This window comes from Aspergillus ibericus (genome assembly GCF_003184845.1).
Source record: "Aspergillus ibericus CBS 121593 unplaced genomic scaffold BO80scaffold_61, whole genome shotgun sequence".
Classification (NCBI taxonomy): Eukaryota; Fungi; Ascomycota; class Eurotiomycetes; order Eurotiales; family Aspergillaceae; genus Aspergillus; species Aspergillus ibericus.
Genome location: NW_020292159.1, coordinates 142,559 through 166,023, shown reverse-complemented (window position 1 = coordinate 166,023; position 23,465 = coordinate 142,559). Strand labels below are relative to the sequence as shown.

General features: G+C 52.6%; 7 protein-coding genes across 7 annotated transcripts; 4 read left to right on the top strand and 3 right to left on the bottom strand.

Annotated features, from left to right (window-relative positions):
• Position 1: 1 nt before the first annotated feature.
• BO80DRAFT_417439 (putative aldo-keto reductase (AKR)) lies at positions 2-1,424 on the bottom strand. The gene is made up of 2 exons (XM_025718219.1): positions 937-1,424; positions 2-866 (listed from the first exon to the last, which is right to left on the bottom strand). The coding sequence occupies exons 1-2, from the start codon at positions 1,201-1,203 to the stop codon at positions 183-185; spliced, it is 951 nt and encodes a 316-aa protein (XP_025570541.1). The 5' UTR covers positions 1,204-1,424; the 3' UTR covers positions 2-182.
• Positions 1,425-2,359: 935 nt separating this feature from the next.
• On the top strand, positions 2,360-3,103 carry BO80DRAFT_459208 (putative GPI anchored protein; the record flags this gene model as incomplete). Its single annotated transcript, XM_025722331.1, has 2 exons — positions 2,360-2,705; positions 2,811-3,103. The coding sequence occupies 2 exons, from the start codon at positions 2,360-2,362 to the stop codon at positions 3,101-3,103; spliced, it is 639 nt and encodes a 212-aa protein (XP_025570540.1).
• A 447-nt stretch (positions 3,104-3,550) lies between these two features.
• Positions 3,551-6,089, bottom strand: BO80DRAFT_438823 (uncharacterized protein; the record flags this gene model as incomplete). Its single annotated transcript, XM_025721057.1, has 3 exons — positions 3,551-5,280; positions 5,461-5,927; positions 6,043-6,089. The coding sequence occupies 3 exons, from the start codon at positions 6,087-6,089 to the stop codon at positions 3,551-3,553; spliced, it is 2,244 nt and encodes a 747-aa protein (XP_025570539.1).
• Positions 6,090-12,975: 6,886 nt separating this feature from the next.
• Positions 12,976-15,461, top strand: BO80DRAFT_240625 (putative R3H domain protein). Its single transcript, XM_025714552.1, has 3 exons — positions 12,976-13,746; positions 13,808-14,351; positions 14,412-15,461. Exons 1-3 carry the CDS (start codon positions 13,405-13,407, stop codon positions 15,341-15,343), a joined length of 1,818 nt encoding a protein of 605 aa, XP_025570538.1. The 5' UTR covers positions 12,976-13,404; the 3' UTR covers positions 15,344-15,461.
• A 1,367-nt stretch (positions 15,462-16,828) lies between these two features.
• htz1 (histone H2AZ) lies at positions 16,829-18,371 on the bottom strand. The gene is made up of 3 exons (XM_025714553.1): positions 18,039-18,371; positions 17,622-17,691; positions 16,829-17,545 (listed from the first exon to the last, which is right to left on the bottom strand). The coding sequence occupies exons 1-3, from the start codon at positions 18,135-18,137 to the stop codon at positions 17,298-17,300; spliced, it is 417 nt and encodes a 138-aa protein (XP_025570537.1). The 5' UTR covers positions 18,138-18,371; the 3' UTR covers positions 16,829-17,297.
• Positions 18,372-19,285: 914 nt separating this feature from the next.
• BO80DRAFT_429328 (PHO88 family protein) lies at positions 19,286-20,098 on the top strand. Its single transcript, XM_025720443.1, has 2 exons — positions 19,286-19,425; positions 19,479-20,098. The coding sequence occupies exons 1-2, from the start codon at positions 19,290-19,292 to the stop codon at positions 19,862-19,864; spliced, it is 522 nt and encodes a 173-aa protein (XP_025570536.1). The 5' UTR covers positions 19,286-19,289; the 3' UTR covers positions 19,865-20,098.
• Positions 20,099-21,475: 1,377 nt separating this feature from the next.
• On the top strand, positions 21,476-23,367 carry gpdA (glyceraldehyde 3-phosphate dehydrogenase GpdA). Its single transcript, XM_025720442.1, has 8 exons — positions 21,476-21,795; positions 21,905-21,929; positions 21,995-22,030; positions 22,088-22,101; positions 22,193-22,256; positions 22,327-23,011; positions 23,065-23,235; positions 23,294-23,367. The coding sequence occupies exons 2-8, from the start codon at positions 21,918-21,920 to the stop codon at positions 23,320-23,322; spliced, it is 1,011 nt and encodes a 336-aa protein (XP_025570535.1). The 5' UTR covers positions 21,476-21,795; positions 21,905-21,917; the 3' UTR covers positions 23,323-23,367.
• The last annotated feature ends 98 nt before the right edge of the window (positions 23,368-23,465 follow it).

Here is a 23,465-nt window from a genome sequence, read left to right as displayed (position 1 = left end):
CGATTGGGCCCGTCTTGCAGGAGCGTTGATCCAGAGTTGGTTTCATTTCCAGAGGCTTCAGGATGCTTCTATGGTATTCTGCTGCTTCAAATTTTCACTTCACCGGGAATTGTGACTACGTGAAGTTAGGTACGCAGTACAGAAAGACAGAGAAGCAGCCATCAATGGTTTTGAAACGAGGCTTATCGCCCATGGTCTCCCGTCAATTGCTGGAAGCGTCCGAGTATTCTCTGCCATAGTTCCGGCTGGTCCTCCGTAAACCGTTCGATCTTCTGCAGCGCGGCTAGGTCCGCCTCCATATGAGGCCGCTTGGTCGTGCCATCCAGCACCGTGGTATACCCCAGGCCTAACACCAGACAGTAAAGAGCTGCAGCCGGGGAGATGTCTGCTTCATGAGCCAGCAGCTGGACGGCATCGGAGCGCACTAACTCTGGGTTGGCCGACAGCGTCCAGAAGCTCTGGTAGATGATCTGGTGCTCCCGGCAGAAGGCCCGCAGGGGCACATCGAAGTCCGTATCGGCATAGAACCGGTTCTGTACCACGGCGGGCTTCACTGTCGCGTGGGAAAACAGCTCCTTCAGGATGGACAGGCCGGTGTTGGATATGCCCAAGTTGCGGATGCGATGAGGCACATACGTCTCAAACGTCGACCAGGCCTCCAGCGTCTGGGACATGGTCGGCAGTGGGGAATGCAGAATGAGCATGTCAATGTATGCATCGTCCACACTGTCAGACGGGTCGGACGGCCGGAGATTATGCAGCGACGACCTGATGGATGCATGAACCTGCTCGGTCACCGAGGTCTTGGGGTCATATGGCATATTGTCCGGACTCTGGCCATTGACGGACGTGAACTTGGTTTGGACCTGGAATGCATTAGCACAGGCAGACACGACTGGCATCATGCATGGTTTTCTAATATTAGATTCGACCTACATGAAGATCTTCCCGTCGGACATTTCCGTCCTGGAGGGCCCTGCGTATGCCGTCTCCGACCAAATCCTCGCGGTAGTGCTTGGGTTGGGCTGCGGTGTCAATGGCGCGGAAGCCAGCGCCGAGTGCCTGATGCACCAAATCAGCGGTCTGGTCTTTCTTCCAGGCGGTGCCGTAGATGAGTGTGGGAATGATAGCTGGGGGTGCATTCTGCACGGGACGGAGGACGTGACTCTCCCAGGACAGTTTGCTCATTGCAGCGCGAGCCATGATGGGGTTTCAATGTAGATGAATTGGAGGTAGCGAATGATGGCAGTCATGTTGTCTGCTGTAGAATGAGGGGAGCGGATGGTTCCGACCGCGCTAACACCTGACCTCACCATGACCTAACATTCATCCCTCGGTGGTGTTGATGTACATGGTAAAATCTGGTCAGGTTGACAAACTAACCCAAGCTTCCAACAAGTACAGGCAGCATCGTTCTCGTGTCGTTGACTGGCAGATGCATGTAGTTGGGATAACCTGTGCAGACCCTAAATATAGCGGGGAGGCGGTGCAAGGCGGCCTCGGAGAACCCGCCGGTGTGGAGTAATACTCAATGCTCCATCCTACTTACACAGTACTCTGCAGTGTAGTCCATGCCGTGTAGCATAGCACCACTTGACAATCATCCAACTGATTGACTTCGTCTCATCCGGTTCCTCGATTCGAGACAGCCACGAATATAAGTGTCACAGATGACATCATAACCTTATCCCCGACTTCACATCACCAACCAGCTCGACGAACAATCATACACCACATGCAACTGGTTCCAGTATCCATGTTTTGCGAGATGGTGGAATGGGTCATGTCCTCCAGATGTGACCCACCGCCAGGTACAAGTCCCACAGGCCCACCGTGGCGGTGAGGAAATATCTATACAGTATACAGCCCCTCTGCCCTAGTCACGATTCATCCGACATCTACAGCATCTAATTCCAGGCAACTTCTTTCTTATGCCCCAGATTGGTGCCATTAGAGTTAATCAGGGTCATCCGAAGCTTGGCATTCGGCTGCAGCAGGGTCTGTTGAGCTGCAGCATTTGCAAGTCTTTGTCTGTATCGATAGGCAGCTTAGATCTTGAGACAGTATGCACCCAACCCTACTTTGGGCCATCTCGTCTGAACCTACCTCTTCCCCCTCTTCCCCGCTTGAACTCAGCGAACAAATATAGAAACATACCAGAGAATCAAGATATAAATAAGACCATAAACCCTCCATCACATCAATCCACAACCAGTACTCAACAAGAACTCAACATACCAACTAACACTACCATCTCTACTTCATCCTCACCACACCACCACACCACAACAACAACAGCAGCAGCAACAGCAGCAGCAACAGCAGCAGCAACAGCAGCAACAGCAGCAACAGCAACAAAATGCACTTCCTCCCCCCTCTCCCCCTCCCCCTAACCCTCACCCTCCTCCTCACCACCCTCCTCCTCCTCCACCCCCACCCCACCCACGCCAACGACCACGACCACGACGACAACGACAACGACGACATCGACCTCTCCCCCTCCGACATCCCAACCCCCTGCTGGCCCATCTGCGGCGAAGCAGTCAGCACAACCGAAGGCTGCGACCACCAATACCACGATTCCTCGTCGGCCGAAATCTCCTGCATCTGCAACTGGACCCAAGCACGCACTCTCCTTCCGCTCTGCGAAGCCTGTGTTGCCAATTATCGGGCTGAGCATGGGCATGGGGATAGGCATGATAATGGTGTGTTTGATCCCATCTTTCTATCATATTATATCATATGATATTATAGCGTGTGTTCTACCCTTTTTTTTAAAATTTTGCAGACTAAGTGGGTTTGGGGGGTAGATGTATATACGATTTTATCCTCCTGCTCGTTATCCACCACAACTTGGAACGCCGCGGCCGCGACTTCCGTCGTGAGTGAGGTTAGTCGTACGGCTGGTGCCACCAGTACGGCGAGTTCGGAGGGGGCGGCGGAGAGTCGGTCTAGTACGACTAGTTCTGGTTCGGGTTCGGGTTCTTCGACAGGGAGGGGAAGTGCGCAGGCGACCGGGAATGGGGCGTCAGGGATGGGAGGGTCGGCGGGTGGGTTGGTTGCGGTGGTGATTTCGTTGGGGGTTGGGGTGGGGATTTTGTAAGGAATTGTTAGGTTTTGGTGGTGTTGTTGATGTTGATGATGATGATGATGATGATGATGATGATGATGATGATGATGATGATGGTGATGGTGATGGATGGTTGGAGGTGGTTTATGACTTCATGAAGATGGTCTTCGGTAGATTCGACTTTAGGTTTGATGTTGAGGTATGAGCATTGAGGATGGCTATGGTGGTGGGTTTGTGGGTTATTGTTAGATTCTTAGCACATTCCTTAGCGATTGATGAGGGCTATGCTATGTTGATTTAGGTGAGATTGGCTTGTGTAGGTGGTAGACGAAGATAGCTGTGGTATTTTGACATTTAAATACATTTACTGGTATGGAACCTCGCACACAAAACATTGAGAGAGGTTGCTGAGAAAAGAGGTAGCGAAGTACATAATAAGAAGACGTAAGGTACCCTAACCAGAAGACTCCCATGCACCCATTAGTCAATACACCACACCTGCTTCCTACCCCTTTCTTCACCGCAAGCAGCTCGCAAGAAACCAGTCTCACTGTCCACCAGTATCGCTCTCTTATTCAAGTCTCGCAGGTCATTCACTACCATATCCCTAGTCTCCTCCATGCAAAAAGCCTTGCCCATATTTCTGGCATAAATAACTCTATTGGCATGCTCAACAACGGCCACCAAGAGTCCAGGATCCCTTGTCAATCGCTCAGTGGATGACCATGAGACAAACGCAGCATAGGACGTCCCGAATTCCCGGCGTGGGGTTACCGTTCTTGGCTCTCCGAGAGCACCGCCCTTTTTTTCACTTGCAAGCCGCCGATACTCGTGCAGGATTCGATAGAACTTGCCCTTGTCTCCTTTGACTATGATCTCGCTTCCAATGGTGGCATTAGAAACTAAGAACACGATGCCGTGGAGCTGAATGCGGAGGCCACGGGGCGTTGGCTTCGCCATAGGTACCGTGAACAAGTTTCTTAGGTTGGAGAAATCATAATATTCGCCGGTTTCAGGATGAACCTTGGATGGCGAGAGAAGCAGTGTCTGTGGGGCCCATCTTAGTCCTGGCTTGTCGAGCTTGGCCCCGATATTTAGGAGGATAGTGACTGGAACTGCATCCAACATCGACCACAATAGTTCCATCCTAGCCTGCGGGTCATTCTCGGCTAGGAGTGGTTTGGAATCAAGGTCAAGGAGAGAAGCTAAGCACAGAGCTTCGTCTATCGCCACGCTGGTGCTTCGAAATGCCATGGCGGCCATGATCGCTGCAAACGCTTCTTTTTGGTCCTTGATTCTTCGGAACCCTCGAAGGCTTCTGTATCTAATTTCAATACAGGGCCATACCGTCATGCTGACAGCAATGTCCAGCGACATCTGATGACGTCTAAACACTGCATCGAGGTCGCAGGTGCCATCTTGGAATTGGAACAGTAAACCCCAGGCCAGCGCACCTTTTGGGTAAGTCCACAGACAACGGTCCCAATTGGCAGTGAAAATCCTCATCATCATCTCAGCATCGTGCATCTGAGAGCATGGCGTAGACAGAAGCCAAGAGTCCAGAACTAACACTGCAGTAGCATTCTGGTAGACCTGTCGCATCAGCTGTAGCGCTGTGCCCTGTTCCTCATGTTGCTCTGCCGAGTCCGGCGGTACGCATAAGGTATCAAACCAGAATAATGCCGTCCTTACTACCCTGCCGGGGAGGTTCCTGATCATGTCGCTCAAGCGAAGCAACTGGCACCTCGGAAGCGCGTTTCTCAGGAGATTCCCCAGCCCGTCCGACCAAACATGAGATATGGCGATGTATGGCATATTCTGTTCGGCCGCCACAAATTTGGCCTCAGTATCATTGCTGTCCGTATCAATGGCCACGATGAGAGGAAACGTTCCGCGTCTGAGGATAGTCGTTGGGTCTGCCACGATATCTTCACATCCGAGACATCCGTCCACATGACGTGTCTGATAAGTGTTGTCTGAGAGCTGCCGATGATGACAGCTCATTGGATTACAGAGCTTTTCCCCAGATGGAGCAACCTTCTTTCTGCTTGTGATATGGATCATTCTGTGTTCCTGCTCAGGATTCGGCCGCGTAATATTCACCATAAACATGAGAGCGGAAACATTGAACTGCTTGGTCATTGGCAGTATATCAAACGGGCAGCAGCCACGCCGACGCAGGATCATCCACATACCGGGCCTGCTAAAATCTGTACGCGGTGGTAGCCCACCGTTAGATATGGTAGACAACCTAGCTGGTCTCCACTTCAAGCTGGCATGGAAGAAATCGTATAGCAGCATTCCTGCAATCACTTCGAGTGGATTTCGGGGATCCCTTGGACCATCGTTTATGATGAATTCGTAAAGGCTCTCCTCAAGCAGCAACTCACTTGCCCTTTTCCTCCTGGAGAGCCACTTCTTCGAGAGGCGCAACTGAATCATGTCCACCATCTGCACTGCTAATACTCCACGGAGTTCGTGCTTCGGCGAGATTGGTGTTTTCACGCTATGCAGGGCAATCGTAGGTAGCGACTCGGTCTTCAGAATTAGACACCCATGTCTGTCTCGTTTCTTTGACACAAATGTGGTTTTTATGTCGAAAGGACCAAGGCGCACGTGGATGAGGCCGAAATATAGCCACCTTTGGAGGAAGGCTTTGAACTCGATAGACGGCGCTTCGAAAATCGCTTGCCACTCACAGACCCTTCGAGGGCCCCATCCTTGGCGGTTCGGATATGTGAAAAAGTCCCCGCCATCGTAGTTTTGTGTGCTGAGAACCGGAACCTCAAAGCGGAACCCAACTGGACCTCTGGGTAGAAGGATGTGGTCCATTTCGGGCCACTTCAGATCGTAATAACTGTCACAAATGAACAAGGTAAGTCTATCTCAATCTCAGAAAGTTGGGAGGATGGCCATGGTAGTATATGAGGAGTCGAACGAGGCTTGTCCGCATCCAATGAACAGAGAAGTACATTGCACCTCCTATCAGGGCGCGTATATCGGTGTAGCCTGGCCCCATGGCTATGTGCCTCACTCTCAATCGATTGCGCGCAAGAGATCAATGTAGAAGGCATCCGTGTACTCCTAGCTCTGTGTCCGCGATTGGCGAGAAGCATTGGTGCGTTTAGATGATCGCAACGAACTAAGAAAGCAAGGCTGAACCCCTCAAAGAAATATTGTCGCCTGAACTTTCACATTAGGCTTGTGTGATTTTGGTTGGCAGATGCCATAGTGATCCTTGGTTGCAATATCAGTAAAAATCCTATTGTTTACTCCTAGCGGTAGCATGCTTAGATCATTGGTCTGGGTACTCACACGTAACTGCCGGTTTCCACACCCCGGATTTAGACGCCCTTGAGACTAGCGCACTGACCCTTGCCATAAGGCTGAATGCAGGGTCAATCCAATAGCCAGGCATTGCTGGATTCAATAAACTTCTAACCGGATGTCCATCGATTAGGACGGCGCTTATATTTGTGCGCACTGACATAGGGAAGCCAGTTCCAGCATTAATAGCATACACATCACCGACGCCAGAAGTATATAACTGGCTAGATGAAGCCTATTCCAGAAATTCATGACGTGGTTTACTATACAGCGAAAGTCAAATTACTCAAATCGCGAGGCGATCGGCCCTTCATAGTGGTCAGCTCATGGCGCCGGTTGTCATCGCGAGTGCCTAGCGAGGATTCAAGAACTCAATGAGCATGTCCACATGCAGCATTGCACGGAAGGTCATTGAGCACCTGGATCACACCGTTATCGGTCACCTGCAGTGCAGGCATAACACTCGCGCTTCCGACGGGGACCGTGACACCCCGCGGGCATTCTCACCAACACTCTGTTGGCGACTCCCCGACCCGGCCACCCTCGATTATACAGAATAATGAGGGCCATCGGATGGGTTGGTTTCGGATGCCACGTATGCGCGACTAGAGCTCTCCGAGAAAGAAGAGCAGTCGATGGTGTTGTGGAACTTGTTTCCTCATGAATCTAACACGGCTTGGTGGGTGAGGTATCGCGGTTGTGTCCAATAAGGGCATGGTGCCTTTAGGAGGTGGGATAGGAAGCACACGCAGCAGTATACTGAGTCGGAGGTATAGTAGTTCCGCAGTTGATGAGAATTGTTGGTGGTGGTTTTGGATATATATTTGAGTGTGAGGTTAGCACGGTTACTATGCAATGTTGGTTATGACTTATGGCTTATGATTTGGGTTCTGCGGGATGAACATGTTTTGCTTTTGTTAGTCAGATTGTTTATCTTGAGGCTCTGGTAGCGAACGATATGATTATGACTTGAAGTTCTGATAACAATAAGATGGTCCACTTGACTTCACTTCATCCAAGGTACAGTAACTTCAGAGCAACGATCCGAAGCCACCGAGCCACACCACGGATCCGGTCTAGTCCTGAAACAGTCTAGCCCAGCAACCCAGCAACGCGCACGCGATCCTGCCTAAAGGCCACACACCACCCGCCGTTGACCGGCCGCCCCGATGCAAATGCCACGAACCGTCGTGTCAAAAGCCACCCACGCACACACACTGACCCCTCCTCCATGGTCATCCTCAGCAGTCCATACAAGCATCAAGCATAAACCAATAAGAAAAGCACGATGATCCATTCAGCCAGTCACACCTGGTTGGTCCGACAAAAAGAAATTTTTACCTAGACATGAGTGATGATTCCATCGAATAAAACACACCCACCGGGTAGTTATCTGCAACATGCAAAGAATCTGCAACTCGGACACAGGGAATTCTGATATTCGGGGCCCACCCTTGCATGAGTTCGAGTGCACAAGCCAAGGGGAGGATGATTGGGGAAATGTGCGATAGGTACGAAGTACTCCGTACGGAGTACATTTGTTATTGTGATTATTGTGCTAGGTATCTGTGTCTGTCGACCCATCTTTGAGCGGCAGTTCTGAAACCTACCAAGATCAATAGCCTTCGCATAGATAAAATTCAGGGCGTTGATTAATGCCCGCCTAGTTGATGTGGCTGTTTCATTTTCCGGACTCGATTCCTGTGGCAACAACACCTGGTGGATGGATCAGGTGGCTTACATGGCGGCTGCGCTGCATTGCATTAGTTAGCTGGCCCCAGGATGAATAAATCAACTACCTAAAACGCGCCCCAGGGCCCAAAAGCAATGTCGCGGAGATCCAGAGCAAAGGATAGGAAAAAGAAAATATTATTGGAGCTGACATTCAGCCCATCGGCCACACCCATTCTTTTATGTGCGCATGGACAGGTCTCGCCACTGCAGAGCATTCAAGAATATTGCATCGCCTACCGTGCTCGGCCTGCAAGAAATGAATAGTGATCTGACTTGCCTGCTGAAATGGGCAAATGTCTCGGATGAATAGACCTGCAGTCCGTCCGTCAGTCAGTCACCGAGAGGGCGTGACTGGGCAGGAAGAGGAGTCATGCTGATGATCTTCACTTCCTACGGCGAAGGATAGGCCCTGGAAACGATATCTGAGGTATTTATATTTAGTGGCCCTTTTTTTCTTCTTTGCGTTCTCTTTATTCGTTGTTCACACCATTGCCACAGACTGATGATGTGATGCCCCGGGGCTGCTGCTCTAAGTTTGGGCAGATACCTTTGGAGTTCCGACTATTGATTCATGTGGTGATGAGATATTCCACCCCGGGTCACTCTGCGACCATCTTCCGTAGTGCGACGGCGTCCCGGGTGCTAATTTTAATCATCGTGAACTGTCCTGAGTGGCCGGAAGACACTGGCCATGGAATAGATAGTCTTGGATGATCGAAACCGCCTCTCGTAGGTAACTGTACTCTGTAGCCTAGGCGGCACTGGTGATGGGCAGTCGAGGATGCCTCGCGGGCCAACCCACCCACCAAGACGACTGGGGATCGGATTTGTCAGAAGCACAGTCGCCCCGACACTCCAAAAGCGGACCGGTCGCTTGCGCGCTCCCTTTTTCTGCACCGCCTGCAGTGTAAATGGCAGCATCTCCTGTAAGTACTGCGCTGGCCCCTCCACCTGTCCGGTTTCCCAGGAGGATCACGTAAAGCGGTCGAGATGGTCGGGGCTGGCAGCCCCTATCGGCGCCGGCCACGGGCGAATCGCGCCAATATTACGGTTATTTAAAATCGGAGCTTCCAATCAGCAGGATCGGTTGGGCATTAGACCGGCTTTTGGTGCCTAGTGGACTCCAGTCCAATTTGCCTGGAAGGAGAATGGAATCGTCCTGAGTGGACTGGGAACGGACTAAGAATGTTCTATAGAAGCGCTTGGGAGTTTAGCTCGCGCCGGGATCGCCCCCAGAACTCCCCGGCAGGCTATGCGATGGGGCTGGCCCAGTCGCCCTCATAAATTACCCTTAGGGCCCCTTCAGGTACAAGTACCGAAACCGAATACGGGCTGGAATTAACCCTCATCTCGATCCTCCGATGGCCGACGGCTACCGGCCCTGCTGCTAGGCGGCGTGGGCGCCGCCAGATGCAGCGGGCCTCTCCAGAGCAATATCGGGCGCTTGCTCGACAAGAGCGCATGGTAATCTGACGTCTCCAGTCAACAGGTTCTGGAGACACTCTAGCGGGTTCTAGCTTGGAGTGTTAATCCCAAACCGCCAATATTGGGCCCATCCCCCGTAGTAGTGGTGAACCAGACACCGGGGACTTGCGGATCCCCAAGGTGACCTCGCCGTTTTGGTCCTACTATCGTGGCGAGTGCACTTCCGATTATTCGTGGAAGGTGATGGGTCATGGGGTCCGGCCTCGATGCCCAGAAAAAAATAGGGGAGACGAAGGTTACTAAAAAATCTCGTATGGTCAGTACAGGCCTTCCCAGAAGGGATAGGGAGGACGACTAGGAAGTCCTGGGCTCTAGCCGTATATCGGAGAACCATGGAACGGGCAGCGCTCAAGACTTGCGTGTCAAGTAAATGGAGGGGAAATGATGGCAAATGTCATGTCCAGATGATAATTATAGCACGGGATAATTTTAACAGCGATAGCGCTTTTCCGTGTCTGCCTCGAAATGACGGCTGCAGGGAAGGGGAGCAGCAAGACGGGAAGACCGCTAACCGCTCATCAGGGGTCTGCTAAATTCCGAGTGACAGGTAGGATCTCCCGGACTGTGTAGGGTCGGCAGTGGTAAGAATCCTCCCAGGCAAGACCAGAGAGCCATCACAGATTGGGGTGGCACGGTTATGCTGGCCGGCTCACGGCCGCTGTTGCTCTCGCCGTTTTCAATAAGAATCATCCTGGGTGGCATGAAACTGCATCGGCCAAGTAACGGACGGCCGGAAAAGCTGCAAGAGCTCGTGTGGGCAGGAGCTTCCCCTATTCGGAGAGGTGATGAAGCTATAGGGCATCCGTTACCCACCCAGGGCGGATCCCGAACCCACCGTAGTCTGGCCCTAGGGAGTAGGGACGCGTTGGAGGCTTGCAGCTTTCCCGGATGTGAACCATCAGTCAGGAACCTTTCGGGACCACCGAGCACAGTCGAATCCACGACTAGTTTCTGCTTAGAAGAGGAGCCAAGAGGCAGCAGAAGGCCTGCGATTGTCCGGAAAACATCCGACAGCGAAAAGAGGATGCGATCTTCGAACCGGTGCGTCATGCGCCATGACAGACCTCCGTCCAATTTAACCCACCTAATCCGCTCCTGAGCAAGTCCAGGTAGGTAGCCCGTGCTGCCGGAACTGGAAAGAGGGGGGAAGTCGAGGCGGGGGGAGGTGTCCTGAGTACTCCGGTCGTCTGGTCAGGGACGGGGAGAGACACGTTGACGAGAGTCTGAAACACCGCGACAGGGGAACGGACCATACCGTCCGTGATGATGGCTTGGCTCAGGACGGAGCAGGGGGAACCGATGACGCGGAGGGAACAACCACCACAGGGGAAGTGGTTTAATAATGGATCATCGGACCTGGGGGAAGAGTGACAGGAGGGGTTGGAACAAAGAGAGGATACCAGTGATCATGCTGAGGAGATGGTGAAATAACAGCCCGTGCTAGGAAAAGCGACAGCCTCGGGGACTGTCCTGAGTCAATTTCCTGGCTGGCCCTCCGTACTTCACCAGAGGGTCCAGGGGCAAAGGAGGAGACGGGGAACGAGGAAATACACTGTAATACTACTAGTAGGAGGAAGGGAAATGATAGATGGTAAATTAGTGCTCAAGGAAGGTACCGGATGGGCGGTGCAGGACTACGGAGGTAGGAATGGTACACAGTACCCCATTTCTTCTCCTAATACTTAAAAGGCACGGAGGAGCAACTCTGCTGTCAGTAGAGGTACTTAAGTACTTGGCAAGTACCAGGTACCTATTCAGAGTCATATCGTCCGTCGTTTCCCCCGTATGTGCAACAACACCACCACAAGACCGTGAGTTTTTGAGTCTGCACATTGGCTGACTACCACCGACCTCATCATCTTGTGATCCTCCAGCCTATTTCTTGGTTGGATAAAATATTTTGGCATTGCTTTTTCCTCATTACTTATTTATTTTTGTTTACTTCTTCTCTCGTCTGCATTTTCATGCCATCATCGTCCACCCTCTGATCCTCTTCCTGCTCGACTCATTCGACGTGCCTGCATTTGGACCAATCAGGGACGCTCTCCCCTTTTGGGCAAAGCCTCAGATTCTCCATCATAATTTGTTCCCACTTCCCAACGCTACCCGGGCTCGTCTTTTTTCTTTTTTGCCTCCGCCACTTGACGAGCTGAGCAGAGAACACGCGCAACGGACATAGACAGTTCCAAGAAAGTAAGGTTGGAACGCAGAGCAGGCATCCCCGATCAGAGACGGCCGTATCCCAGTGACTTCATCAGCCGGTGATATCAGAGTTGCAGGCTTTCTCCAACCAAAACACCGATCCCACCCCAAACGAAAAAGCAACAACACGAACACAAGAAAGGGAAAAGAAAAGCAGCAAATTTTAAAGAGCAGAAAAACAAAAAACTAAAAAGAACCGCAGAAAGACGAAAAGAAAAAAGGAAAAAAGTAAGAGCCACTAGCGAGGTGCTTCCTACTGGGTACCTTTGATCTTCCCCGTCCGCCGTCCCGTCCCCCATCTGACTGGATTACGGGAATCCCTTCATCCCATTCGTCTCTCTTTCTGTCTGTGGTTTCGTTTTCCCCCCCCCCTCCTTCATCGCCTGCCTGCCTACAGTTACTGCTACCTTGTTGATCATCCCCCTGCTGCCCATTCATCGTTCATCTCGGGAAGTTGTGGCCCTTATTCAACATTCCTGGCAATTGTTCCCTACCACTGCCCATCATCCTCTGACAGTTTCACTATTGTCGGAACCCGACTGTCTGACTGGGTGTTCCTGACTGGGGGGCCAGCCTATCTCTGTCTTTCTCTCCATCACATTTTCCACACGATCTATCCAGTGCCGTGCAGGAAGTGCAGTGCATCCAGCCATTCCACCACTGGTTTTTACTTTGGGTGGTGGATTCACGGAAGGGCGACCAGACCAGACCAGACCCGACCCGACTAAGCGGTCGCGGTGTTTCCGGCTTTTCTGCGTGCCGTTTGGCGTGCGTGCTTTCCCTTTCCCTCTTCCCCCCAGCAGAAGAGCAGCAGCAGCAGCAGCAGCAGCCCGAGTGATTCCTCTCCCTCTGCTTCTCTCCTCTTGCTCCTCCTCCTGGACCACCTTCTGCTACTTGCTCGTTCTCTTTTTCTCCCCTCACCCATCCCTCCTCTCTTGTTCGGCCGTCAAAAGCCTTGGGCACTGCTTATCCATCCCAGGTAGTGGCAGCTCCTGTTTTACTCTTTTCCTTTCCCCCCCCTCTTTCTTTTCTACCTGGAAATTCCTCCATTTTTATTTTCCTTATCTTTTTTTTGTTCAATTTTTCCCGTACCCCATTTTCTTTTTTCCCCGAGTTCTCCTTCCCTACCTCTTCTGATACCCCTAGGGGTCTGTGAAGCGAAAGAAAAAAAAAAGTTCCTAACAGTTTGATGCTAGAGGACACGACGGCCATTGATGACCCTACAGTCACGAGACAATTAGTTCAGCAGCTGTGAGCGATTTAGCTTGTTTTTCGGTTTTCGTCGCTTCCATCACGTTTTCCTGTCCGCTACCGCAGACTATCGGTCACTCCCCCCATCGGAAGTTGACCCGTCCTGCATTTCTCTCCTCGATCTCGGGAATCTCGCACGCCTCGGGCTACCCCTCGACCAAGCGTTGTTTGAGATACCTGCTCCTGGTCTCTAGCGCCCCTCCGGTCGCTCCTATGTTTGAGTAGTTCCGCCAGCCTATTGCGATCTCATTGAACGGGTTTGTTGTGTGGTGGATCTCAGTGCCCACATTCCTCGGTTTGGTTGCTTCTAGGGAATTTGCAATCTTTTCGCCGCCATGAGCTATCAACAAGCCCAGGACATGTATCACGACAACTCCGCCGCGCGTTCCCCTGGCTCCCAACGCCACCAGCAGCCGCTGCATCGTCAACCCTCTCGCCAGTTCGACGCGTACGGTCCCATGCCGGTCAATTTGTACGACGACATGGCTCGTTATGACACTGGTCGGCTGGAGCGACTGAACTCGTCGTTGCATAACAACTCCTACGCCTACGATCTTGCGGGCTCCCAGACCTGGAATCCTAATGGCTTTTCCAATGCGCAAGCCCTCGGAGGGATCCGGTCAGCTTCGACCAGCCTGAAGACGACTTCGCGCACTGGCAGGGCCGGCTTGCCAACGGTATGTATCCGATAATGGTGGCAGAACGAGGTTACCAGGGAGCTTGCTAACAGATGAGTAGACCTGGCTTGATCAGCAGCCAGGTATTCCGAGTCCCTTCTCCAACCTCGGCCCCGGTCCCCTTCAGAGCAGCGCGATGCGCCCCGAAGCCTCTGGTCCCTCGGAGGCGGAGGATGAGTTGATCCCCACCGCTATCGTCATCAAGAATATTCCATTTGCGGTCAAGAAGGAGCAGCTGGTGCAACTCATGACTGAACTTAACTTGCCCCTGCCCTATGCGTTCAACTATCATTTTGATAACGGCGTCTTTCGGGGATTGGCTTTCGCCAACTTTACCTCCGCAGAGGAAACCGCGACCGTCATCGAGGTCCTCAATCATTTTGAGCTCCAGGGTCGGAAATTGCGGGTTGAATACAAGAAGATGCTTCCGCTACAGGAGCGCGAGCGGATTGAGCGTGAGAAGCGCGAACGTCGTGGTCAGCTGGAAGAGCAGCATCGCCCCATGGCGACCTCGCAACTCCAGACCCAGAGTTCCATGTCGTCTCTGACCTCCCACCTTCCCGCCACCTCCCCCTCGCCCGTCTCTCAGCGCGGTCAAAAATTGGGTGAGTGTTGTATGAATCTATCGTTATTCCTCCTCTACTGACAGTTCCGTGCATACTCAGACGTCGATCTCAATGATAGCACCACGCTTTCTTACTACTCCCAGCTTCTCCTGTTCAAGGAGGACACCGCGCGTGATACTCTGGTGTTCCCGTCCAACCTCTCTCCCGTCCAGCGCCGTACCGTGCACACGCTTGCTCACAACATGGGCCTGGGCCATGCGTCTCGGGGATCCGGTGATCAGCGGCAGGTGCACGTGTTCAAGGTCGCACCTGGCACCAATGTCAGCCCGCCGCTGTCGTCTATCCCTGCCGCAGTGCAGCCAGCTGAGACAGCTCGTCGTGGGCTCAACCGCGCAGCAACAATTGATTTTAGTGAGTCTCGTAACGAGGGGCCCACTCATTTTAGCACATTGCGCGGCCAGCCCTCTGGCTTCCTCGGGGTTCTGGACTCCCCCAACAACTTTGGCAACACGCAGAACCTCCGAGCCGCGAAGTCGTTCGCGGATCTGCGCTCCTACACCCCGTCGCCAGTCCCCTCTTCCGCCAGCTTCCCCGCGGCGCTGCAGTCTAACGGCGCGCGCCTGCAGCATTACGATGGTGCTACCAGCGGCGCATCCAACACCCCTACGCTTACGTCCGCCCCGTCCGGCTCCTCCCTCGGCATGCAGCGCGACGACAGTTTGTTGGTGAACAGCCTCAGCAGCCTTTCTCTGGGCACTGGAATTGGCGGGCCGAATGCGAGCCCGAGGAGATTGCGGGGTATGTTCTCTTGGGAGCAGCCAGAGAGTCAGCCCTCTAGTGCTGGTCCCATCGGTAGTAACCGATCCATCGGAGTTGGATTTGACGGTCAGTCACAGGAGCGCATGCCCATTAGGCAGCCGAGAGGCCCGATGCCCGAGAAAGGCCCAGGATTCCGACGCCCGAACGGACACCAATCGCGCGGAAGCGACGAGTTACGCACCAGCTCTGGTGTAGAGATTATTGTGGAGTAAACACTTTGATGGGGAACGAAGACGACGAAACTTGTTAGATTGCTTTGCCGCAAGATGCATACGACTCTTATATCACGAGGCCTGATCCTGTTCTGCGATTATTGGCTTACGATTCGATGAGGGATGACGAGATGACACTCAACCGAGAGAACCAAAAGAATATTTCTCTGATCTAGCCAAGTTTAGACGTTATTTTGGGGCAGCCCAGCAGGCACGCTGTTTGAACGGACTCTTTATGTTTTCTCCTTGTTTCGCGGAAAATAAACCACAAAAAGAAAGCTGTGAACTTTTTGAGACGCGGGCGCCTTGCATGCAGGAACATTATTACCTATATTTTTTTTTACCTTCTACAAATTGTGTCGGCGGAAAGCAATATAAAATCCATCATCAACACCTGGACGACTACGGAGGACGACTCCCAACGGAATCCGGATGTCTTTGTGTGACCATGGCCAAGAGAGATGACTCACCAGCATTTGCATTTTACTCTATTATCTCTTTCGATCTACCTGTTTGTGACTTTGTATATGGGGCGATTTGCATCATTTAATGTTTTTATCTCATTGTGCTCTACTCTCTCTCCCCTAATTGTTTTTATGGTTTCCCCCCTGGAACCCGCGTGAGGGCGGCGTGGCGGAATTGACCGAACGTTGTCGGCATACCACACATGCAGTGCAGCTGTTGCCGGGGACCGGTCTCGTTCTCTGGAGATTTATTTTCCCTGGCCTGCAGGGGTAATCCAATGGGGTGACTTGCATGGCGTGGGCAAGGGACTCAGATATGGTGGCGAACCCGGCGGGCGGATATTTGCATTCTTGCAGGTGCAGTTCCTTGGACTTGCTGTGTGCCTCTCCTACCTAGGGATGGATGCCCGGGCAACTGGCCCAATGACACTGCAATATATGACCGACATGACGTCTCGTGATTTCCCCTTCCGACGGCGGGCTTGCGTCCGGAGTATATCCTGGGCCATTGGGCATGGGTTGGGCCTGCAGTGGCCTCGCCGGGGCCCTGCATCCGTTTTCCTTAACGCCCTTGACTGTATTTGTGTATTTGTATGTGTTCGGTGCCTCAGAGCTTGATCAGTTACCTTGTTTGTTTAGTACAAACCTATGGTCGCTTCGGGACTTAGACTGTAGTATATATATATAGACGACATTGCTCTTTCCATCTTTTTGATGACTCCTACTATAGTAGCGTCTGTTATGATCTTTTCCCTCATTTACTGACTACCCGAAGTATGTACCTCTATAGCATTTGCGGTTTCATGGGTTCAGGTAATGAGTCGGTGGAAATGTCTCGTTCGCATGACTACTATCTAGCCACTAAGAGCTTAACACAGGACTTGCAACACGAATTTCTGAAGTCACCTACGGGTTTAAATTAAATTGGTACAGTGGGGATAAGATCTACTATCCCATACGACTCCTTTAAGCCGTCCGGTCCAGAGTATGACAAGGATCGAATGAATGGATATAGTAGGAAAAATAAACAAGCAGACTTGACACCGTTCATATTAAAGAGAAAGCCGAAGGAATAAAACAGCGTACATAGCAAAAGGGGGTAGAAGGGAGAAAATGAATAAGAAAAAAGAGACAAAGAATAACTTTCCCACTACCGAAAAAAAATCCCCTTTTTCCCATTACTAGCGCCCGTGGAGAGAATCTGACACAAAAACGGAGATACAAAAGACATCCAGCTATCAGGGGGAAATAGTAAAATAAAAGATGGGAAGGACGCGAAAACCTAGAAAAACATTTCGAGCTTTGCAGCGTCGTGAATAAAACGGTGGGGTTGTTCGTGTGAGATGTGTCCTGATTCCCTATCTCCCTGATTTTCCGGTTCGCGAGGGTGGAGTGGGATCAAGATCACGGTCAAGTCACGTTCCTCGATTTTCCCCATTCAACGATCATCAATCACCAAACGCCATAGTTCGTCGGGTATCCACCATCATTTAAGCCTCGGTCTTGTTCTTCTTCTTCTGCTCGACCTTCAGCAGGAGCGCGCGGTTGATGCGCGGCAGGACACCTCCGAAAGCAATGGTGGCGCGGATCAGGGTATCCAGTTCTTCGTCTCCACGGATGGCGAGCTGCAGGTGGCGCGGGGTGATACGCTTGACTTTGAGATCCTTCGCGGCGTTTCCAGCCAGCTCGAGCACTTCGGCGGTCAAATACTCAAGGACAGCGGTGACATAGACGGCGGCTACGAATGATTTGTCAGCATGGTTTGGGCAGAAGACAAAGGTGCAGTGGCGATAGCTGCGAGGGGAGCGTTGTACCTTTGGCGCCGACGCGCATCTTGTTCTGCGTGTTGTTCTTCAAGAAGCGCTTAACACGACCGCAGGGGAACTGTTACAGGAATAGAATGTCAGTGGCGGAAACTTATGATAGTAGATAGAGTTGGCAAGAATAGATGAAAACAAAGCTTCGGGAGGTGGATTGGACTCGGAAGGGTGGGAGACAGCCAACCCCCATTTGAGTCGCGTGAACAGTGATCATCCGCCGCCCGTATAGTGCCACAAGTGCTTTCCCTTGATTGAAAAGAAAAACGCGTGCTCGTGCGAATGTGAAGGCGAACGTGAGGGGTAAAGAAAAATCCCATGTCATAAGAGCTTCACCGGTAGGTCGCCGCTACACGGCATGGGATGGGATGCATGGAATATCATCGCTAAAAGGGATAAAGGACGAATACGGACCTGCAGACCAGCCTTTGCGCTGTGGGACTTCTGGCTCTTCCCCGCAGAGTCCTTGGAGCCGGCCTTCCCACCGATAGACTTTCCCTTTCCACCAGGCATTTTGCAAAAGCGTCGAGATTTGGGGCCGCAGGGGCGAGAATGTCGCGTCAATCGAGGGTTGGAAGGGATAGAGCGCGATTGTGGATGGTGAGGCGATCCGATATAGCACAAGCACGCGCGTTGTTGATGGATGAAGGAGTCAGAAATGTCAGAGCCATCCTGGTCGCTAAAGACGGGCGTCGAACGTGGAGCGGCGCTAGTCCCGTTCGGGAAGGCTGCTCAGCTTCCAACCACCGAGATGCCATCGCCCGTCAGGTGGTGGTCGGTCGCGGTTGCAAAGGTAGTGAGAGACACGCTCTGCATGGCCGTAGCCTGTCAGTTCCCCAAGGAGCCATCCGAGTTCCAGCGGCGGTCCAGCTGGATCGGGCTCATGGGGGTTGGGACTGAGCGTCTACACCATCGCTGGGCGTAGAGTCATTCAGTAGTTGATCCCCCAGACGCCAGACACAGCAGGCCTGGAAACAGGTATCATTGCTCCAGGTCCCATGTTCCGGGAGCCCTTTTCCTGGAGAAGGGGTTGAAAGGGTTCTTCATAACGTAATGTGGAGGCTTTTGCGCAGTTCGCAACGACACAGCAGAGGTTGGCAGGAGAGCGCGCAGAGCATGATAGTTGCTCATCAGATTATCTAAGCAAGCAGGTGATCTGTGCCTTCTGTCTGCGGGCGGACTTCTGCCTGAGGCTGCACTGGGCATTCGATTTCTCCATTGGTAGCCGCTGAAAGGGGTAATGATATTGCCAATCATCTGCTTATCCTGCCTTATCGCTGTTATTATCTTGGCTCGCGTGTCTCACCGATACAACTAAGCCTAAAGGAGAAAAGAGCGCTCACGTGATCATTGTCTATCAGGACAGCTGTCCGACTTCCCCGGGGCTCCAGTTCCGCAGTTCGTGGAAGTTTCTGTCCTTGCACGCGTGGTCTCCATCACTCTCCAGTTTCACCCCATCGTGTGCTGCTCCTCATCTCCCAAGGGTCCTTGCACTCAGTACTACCGGCAAGATGGTGTCTCCTCAAGTGTAAGTCTACCCCCCTGCTATCCCTTCCTGCATGCGACACGGGTGACCATGCTCTCTGCTGCGTTATGGAACTACTCCAGTGATGACCGCTGACAATTCGCCTGGCATGCAGCACAAACCTGGCCATCATCGTGGTGATGATGCAGCTGGCCAAGAAGGTTCCCTTCGAAAACCCCGATGTCCTTCTTCTGGTCCGTGGCATGTACATCTTGTCCAACGTGATCATCCTCGGCATCTACCTTTATACGCAGTCCAAGATCAACAAAAAGAATGGTACGCTTCTGTTGTTCTGCCGCTGGGCTACACACAACTAATCAAGCTATCAGATTTGACTACCCTGAAATATGTGGAGCCTGCTCCCGTGGGAAGCGGCGAGGAGCCCCGTCCGGTGACCACCACCAACATGGAGTACGACAAGCAGCAGCTGCGCCAGCTGATGAGGAGCCAATTGATGGGTGTCGGCATGATGGGTGTGATGCACCTCTACTTCAAGTACACCAACCCTCTTCTGATCCAGTCGATCATCCCTCTCAAAGGTGCCTTCGAGGCGAACCTGGTCAAGATTCACGTCTTCGGAAAGCCCGCCACTGGCGATCTCCAGCGCCCCTTCAAGGCCGCCAACAGCTTCCTGAACCAGGGCCAGATCAAGAGCGACAAGGCGTCCGTTGAGAACGCGGAGAAGAACTGGAGGGGTGGTGTCAAGGAAGAGTAGACGTCAGGATAAGAGGATGACGTGCAAGCATTTTGCGAAGACCTTGCTTCCTGTGTATTTATAGATGTGGTGTCAATGGAGTGAGAGCAAATCCGAAATGGATCTGCGCCTTTCTGGCATCACACTAGCTTTCTAGCTTTTGTGATGGGACATGTTATACTTATGACCTATTCATGCTGTCGATATCGTTCGCTATGACCCCTTATCATTATAATAGACACACATCGGTCGTGACCTCGTGTTCTGTACTTGCCACTAGCTGGCATGACATAGATGGCAAATGAATGACTAGTAGATTGTATTAGAAATCCGAGGTGGTGAGACCTCAACCCCGGTCGTTGGAAGGTTAATGAGTGGCGAAGGATTTGCTTATGCTTTTTGTCTCGCGGCTCCCATCTCCTGACACCCAGCATCGACCCCGGTGAGGCCGGTGAAACACTTTCTCGGCATACCGTGGCAACCTAATGTCACACGCTTGAATTGGCAGGTTGCATTTGCCTTGCATGGCAGTATGATGAATGGGACCACCGTGCGGTGGAATCCGAATTGGCCCAGGATGCCGTCTTTCGTTTTGCAGCCATCCAGGATAGTGACGATCTAACATGATCGAGAGCAGGGCAGTCTGGCTGTGCTACAGTCGAAATCGTGGTTGCCATTATGATTTGAATAACGAGCGCTCCATTCTGATGTGGGTACTGGGTATATATGCAATAGTCCAGGAGAGTGTAGGGTTTTAGTTTTTTTGGGGAATACTATTAATGCTACAATATCAGCGTTGCTATTTGTCCAACCAGTCAATTTCCATTGCTCAGCCACATGCGTCAATTGCACTGCACCTGACATTTCCGTGTTCGTCGTGTCGTGAGGGGTGAAGTGTACCGCAGAGGCCAAAGCATCATGTCATATTAAGCATGGGTCTATTGTAAATACGCACGCCTCGTTCGCCAAGGTGCCGATGCCGATGGACCGACTCCTGACTACTGGAGCCTGAAGCATTGAATAATATCCCACAGATCCCGCTTGGGAAAAAAAAATGTGATGAGCGCGTGATATCCGTTATGGTCTCCGGTGAATTTTTTAGGTGACGGGAGAGACCCAGAGGGGCCAGACAACGGGAGTCAAGAATCAATAATCAATAATAAGAGGGGTGGAAAGAGGCACCGCCTTGGGGTCCAGCCGCGAGACTCCAAAATGAGGGGCACCGGACCATAGTTAGTCCGGGCCGAGCTACCCGGGGCCGAAAGCGGCAAGGCCGGCTGCCCCTCTTTTTGTTGACTGGCGGCGTGAAAGGAAACTTGGAGAAGCCATGCGATGGGCCGATTATCTCCATTACATCATGTTTACCATCGGGTGCCTCGCCGCCGCGGCTGCCTACGGGTAGGATCGTAGCAGAGCCCTGAGGATGGGCCCGTCTTCCCGAGATCGAGTCCCGTAACCTAGGTAGAAGGACTCAATTGATCCCGAAGGACTGGCAAAAGATTCTCGCCATGGTAGGAGCGAGTACCCGGCGTGCTGGAGATGGAGGCCGCTCATTGGTCCAGACGGCAGCTACCGAGGGGTAGCAGGAGATCCAAATATCGTGACTCTCCTGCTTTGCCCGGTGTATGAAACCGGAAAGGCTGCTGGGGAACTGGGGAGCGGCGCAAGCCGGGAACCCAAGCTGACAATTGACCCATTTCCCACGCCGTGGCACGGTGGCAGAGCTCGCTGTAGCTTTTGCCCCGTCCGTCTCCCCGGTGTGCGGATTCGACTGGGCGCGGCATCAGGAGCGGAGGGACCCAGCTGGCCTGGTAACCTGGTCGTTGCGTCAGTCACTGGTCGCTACCCTTTTTCTACTTCCCCTCCCCCGCCGCCGACCTCTTCTTCTCTTTTCTCCCCTCCTCCTCATCATCCAGCTTTCATCTCCTCTTCCCATCCAATCCATCTTCCAAGTGAGTCTCTTCCCTGCCATATCCTCCCATCGTCATCGTCTTCCTCTTCTGAGAAGCTTCACTCTCATCGTCGACGAACCTGGACTAACCACTACCCCGCCACCAACAGACACATCTACACAATGGCTCCTAAGGTACGCGACCAGCTATGGTCCAGCTTCTCGCCCAATGATCCCTGACTCACATCATCGCCGTACAGGTCGGTATCAACGGCTTCGGTCGTATCGGACGTATCGTAAGTTGCTCTCCCATGCTGGCTACCTCAGATGGAAGGAACTAACCGACGGCACAGGTCTTCCGTAACGCGTGAGTACTGTCCTACCGTCCTTCCAACGGATCGGGGAGCATCGCAATCAGCTCTCCTCTTGAAAGAGCTATGCTGACAGTAGCTGTTCAGCATCGAGCACGGTGGTGTTGAGGTCGTCGCTGTCAACGACCCCTTCATTGAGACCCACTATGCTGTATGTTTTACCCTCCGTCTGGTCGACTGCAGACCAATAAGCAGGTGGCTAATGGCGTTCAATCCAACAGGCCTACATGCTCAAGTACGACAGCACCCACGGCCAGTTCAAGGGTACCATCGAGACCTACGAGGAGGGTCTGATTGTCAACGGCAAGAAGATCCGCTTCTTCGCTGAGCGTGACCCCGCTGCCATCCCCTGGGGTACCACTGGCGCCGACTACGTTGTCGAGTCCACCGGTGTTTTCACCACCAAGGAGAAGGCCTCCGCCCACTTGAAGGGTGGTGCCAAGAAGGTCATCATCTCTGCTCCTTCCGCTGATGCCCCCATGTTCGTCATGGGTGTCAACAACACCTCCTACACCTCCGACGTCGACGTCCTCTCCAACGCCTCTTGCACCACCAACTGCCTGGCTCCCCTTGCCAAGGTCATCAACGACAAGTTCGGCATCGTTGAGGGTCTCATGACCACCGTCCACTCCTACACCGCCACCCAGAAGGTCGTCGATGCTCCCTCCAGCAAGGACTGGCGCGGTGGCCGTACTGCTGCCCAGAACATCATCCCCAGCTCCACTGGTGCTGCCAAGGCTGTCGGCAAGGTCATCCCCGCTCTTAACGGCAAGCTCACCGGTATGGCCATGCGTGTGCCTACCTCCAACGTCTCCGTTGTCGACTTGACCTGCCGTCTCGAGAAGGCTGCTACCTACGACGAGATCAAGCAGACCCTCAAGGCCGCTTCCGAGGGCGAGCTCAAGGGTAAGTTTGGTAGCTTCCACGCTTGTCATGTATCAGGACTAATTCGTTCGCAGGTGTCCTTGGCTACACTGAGGATGACATCGTCTCCTCCGACCTGAACGGTGACAGCCACTCTTCCATCTTCGATGCCAAGGCTGGTATTGCCCTCAACCCCAACTTCGTCAAGCTCGTCTCTTGGTACGACAACGAGTGGGGTTACTCCCGCCGTGTCGTTGACCTCATTGGTAAAAACCTCTTTTGCTTCCGAAATATTCGTGACAGTTTTGCTAACATTGCTTCTAGCCTACATCGCTGGTGTTGATGCCCAGTAGGAATCAGGACGGCGAACTGAATTCAGAAGTGTGCTTTGAGTGAGACGAGCGCAGGCGACTCTCATGGAACCGACCGTGATGGAGAGCGTGAGAGCACCTTAACTCCTAGCGTAAAAACTTATGATGACGTACAAATTTAATGA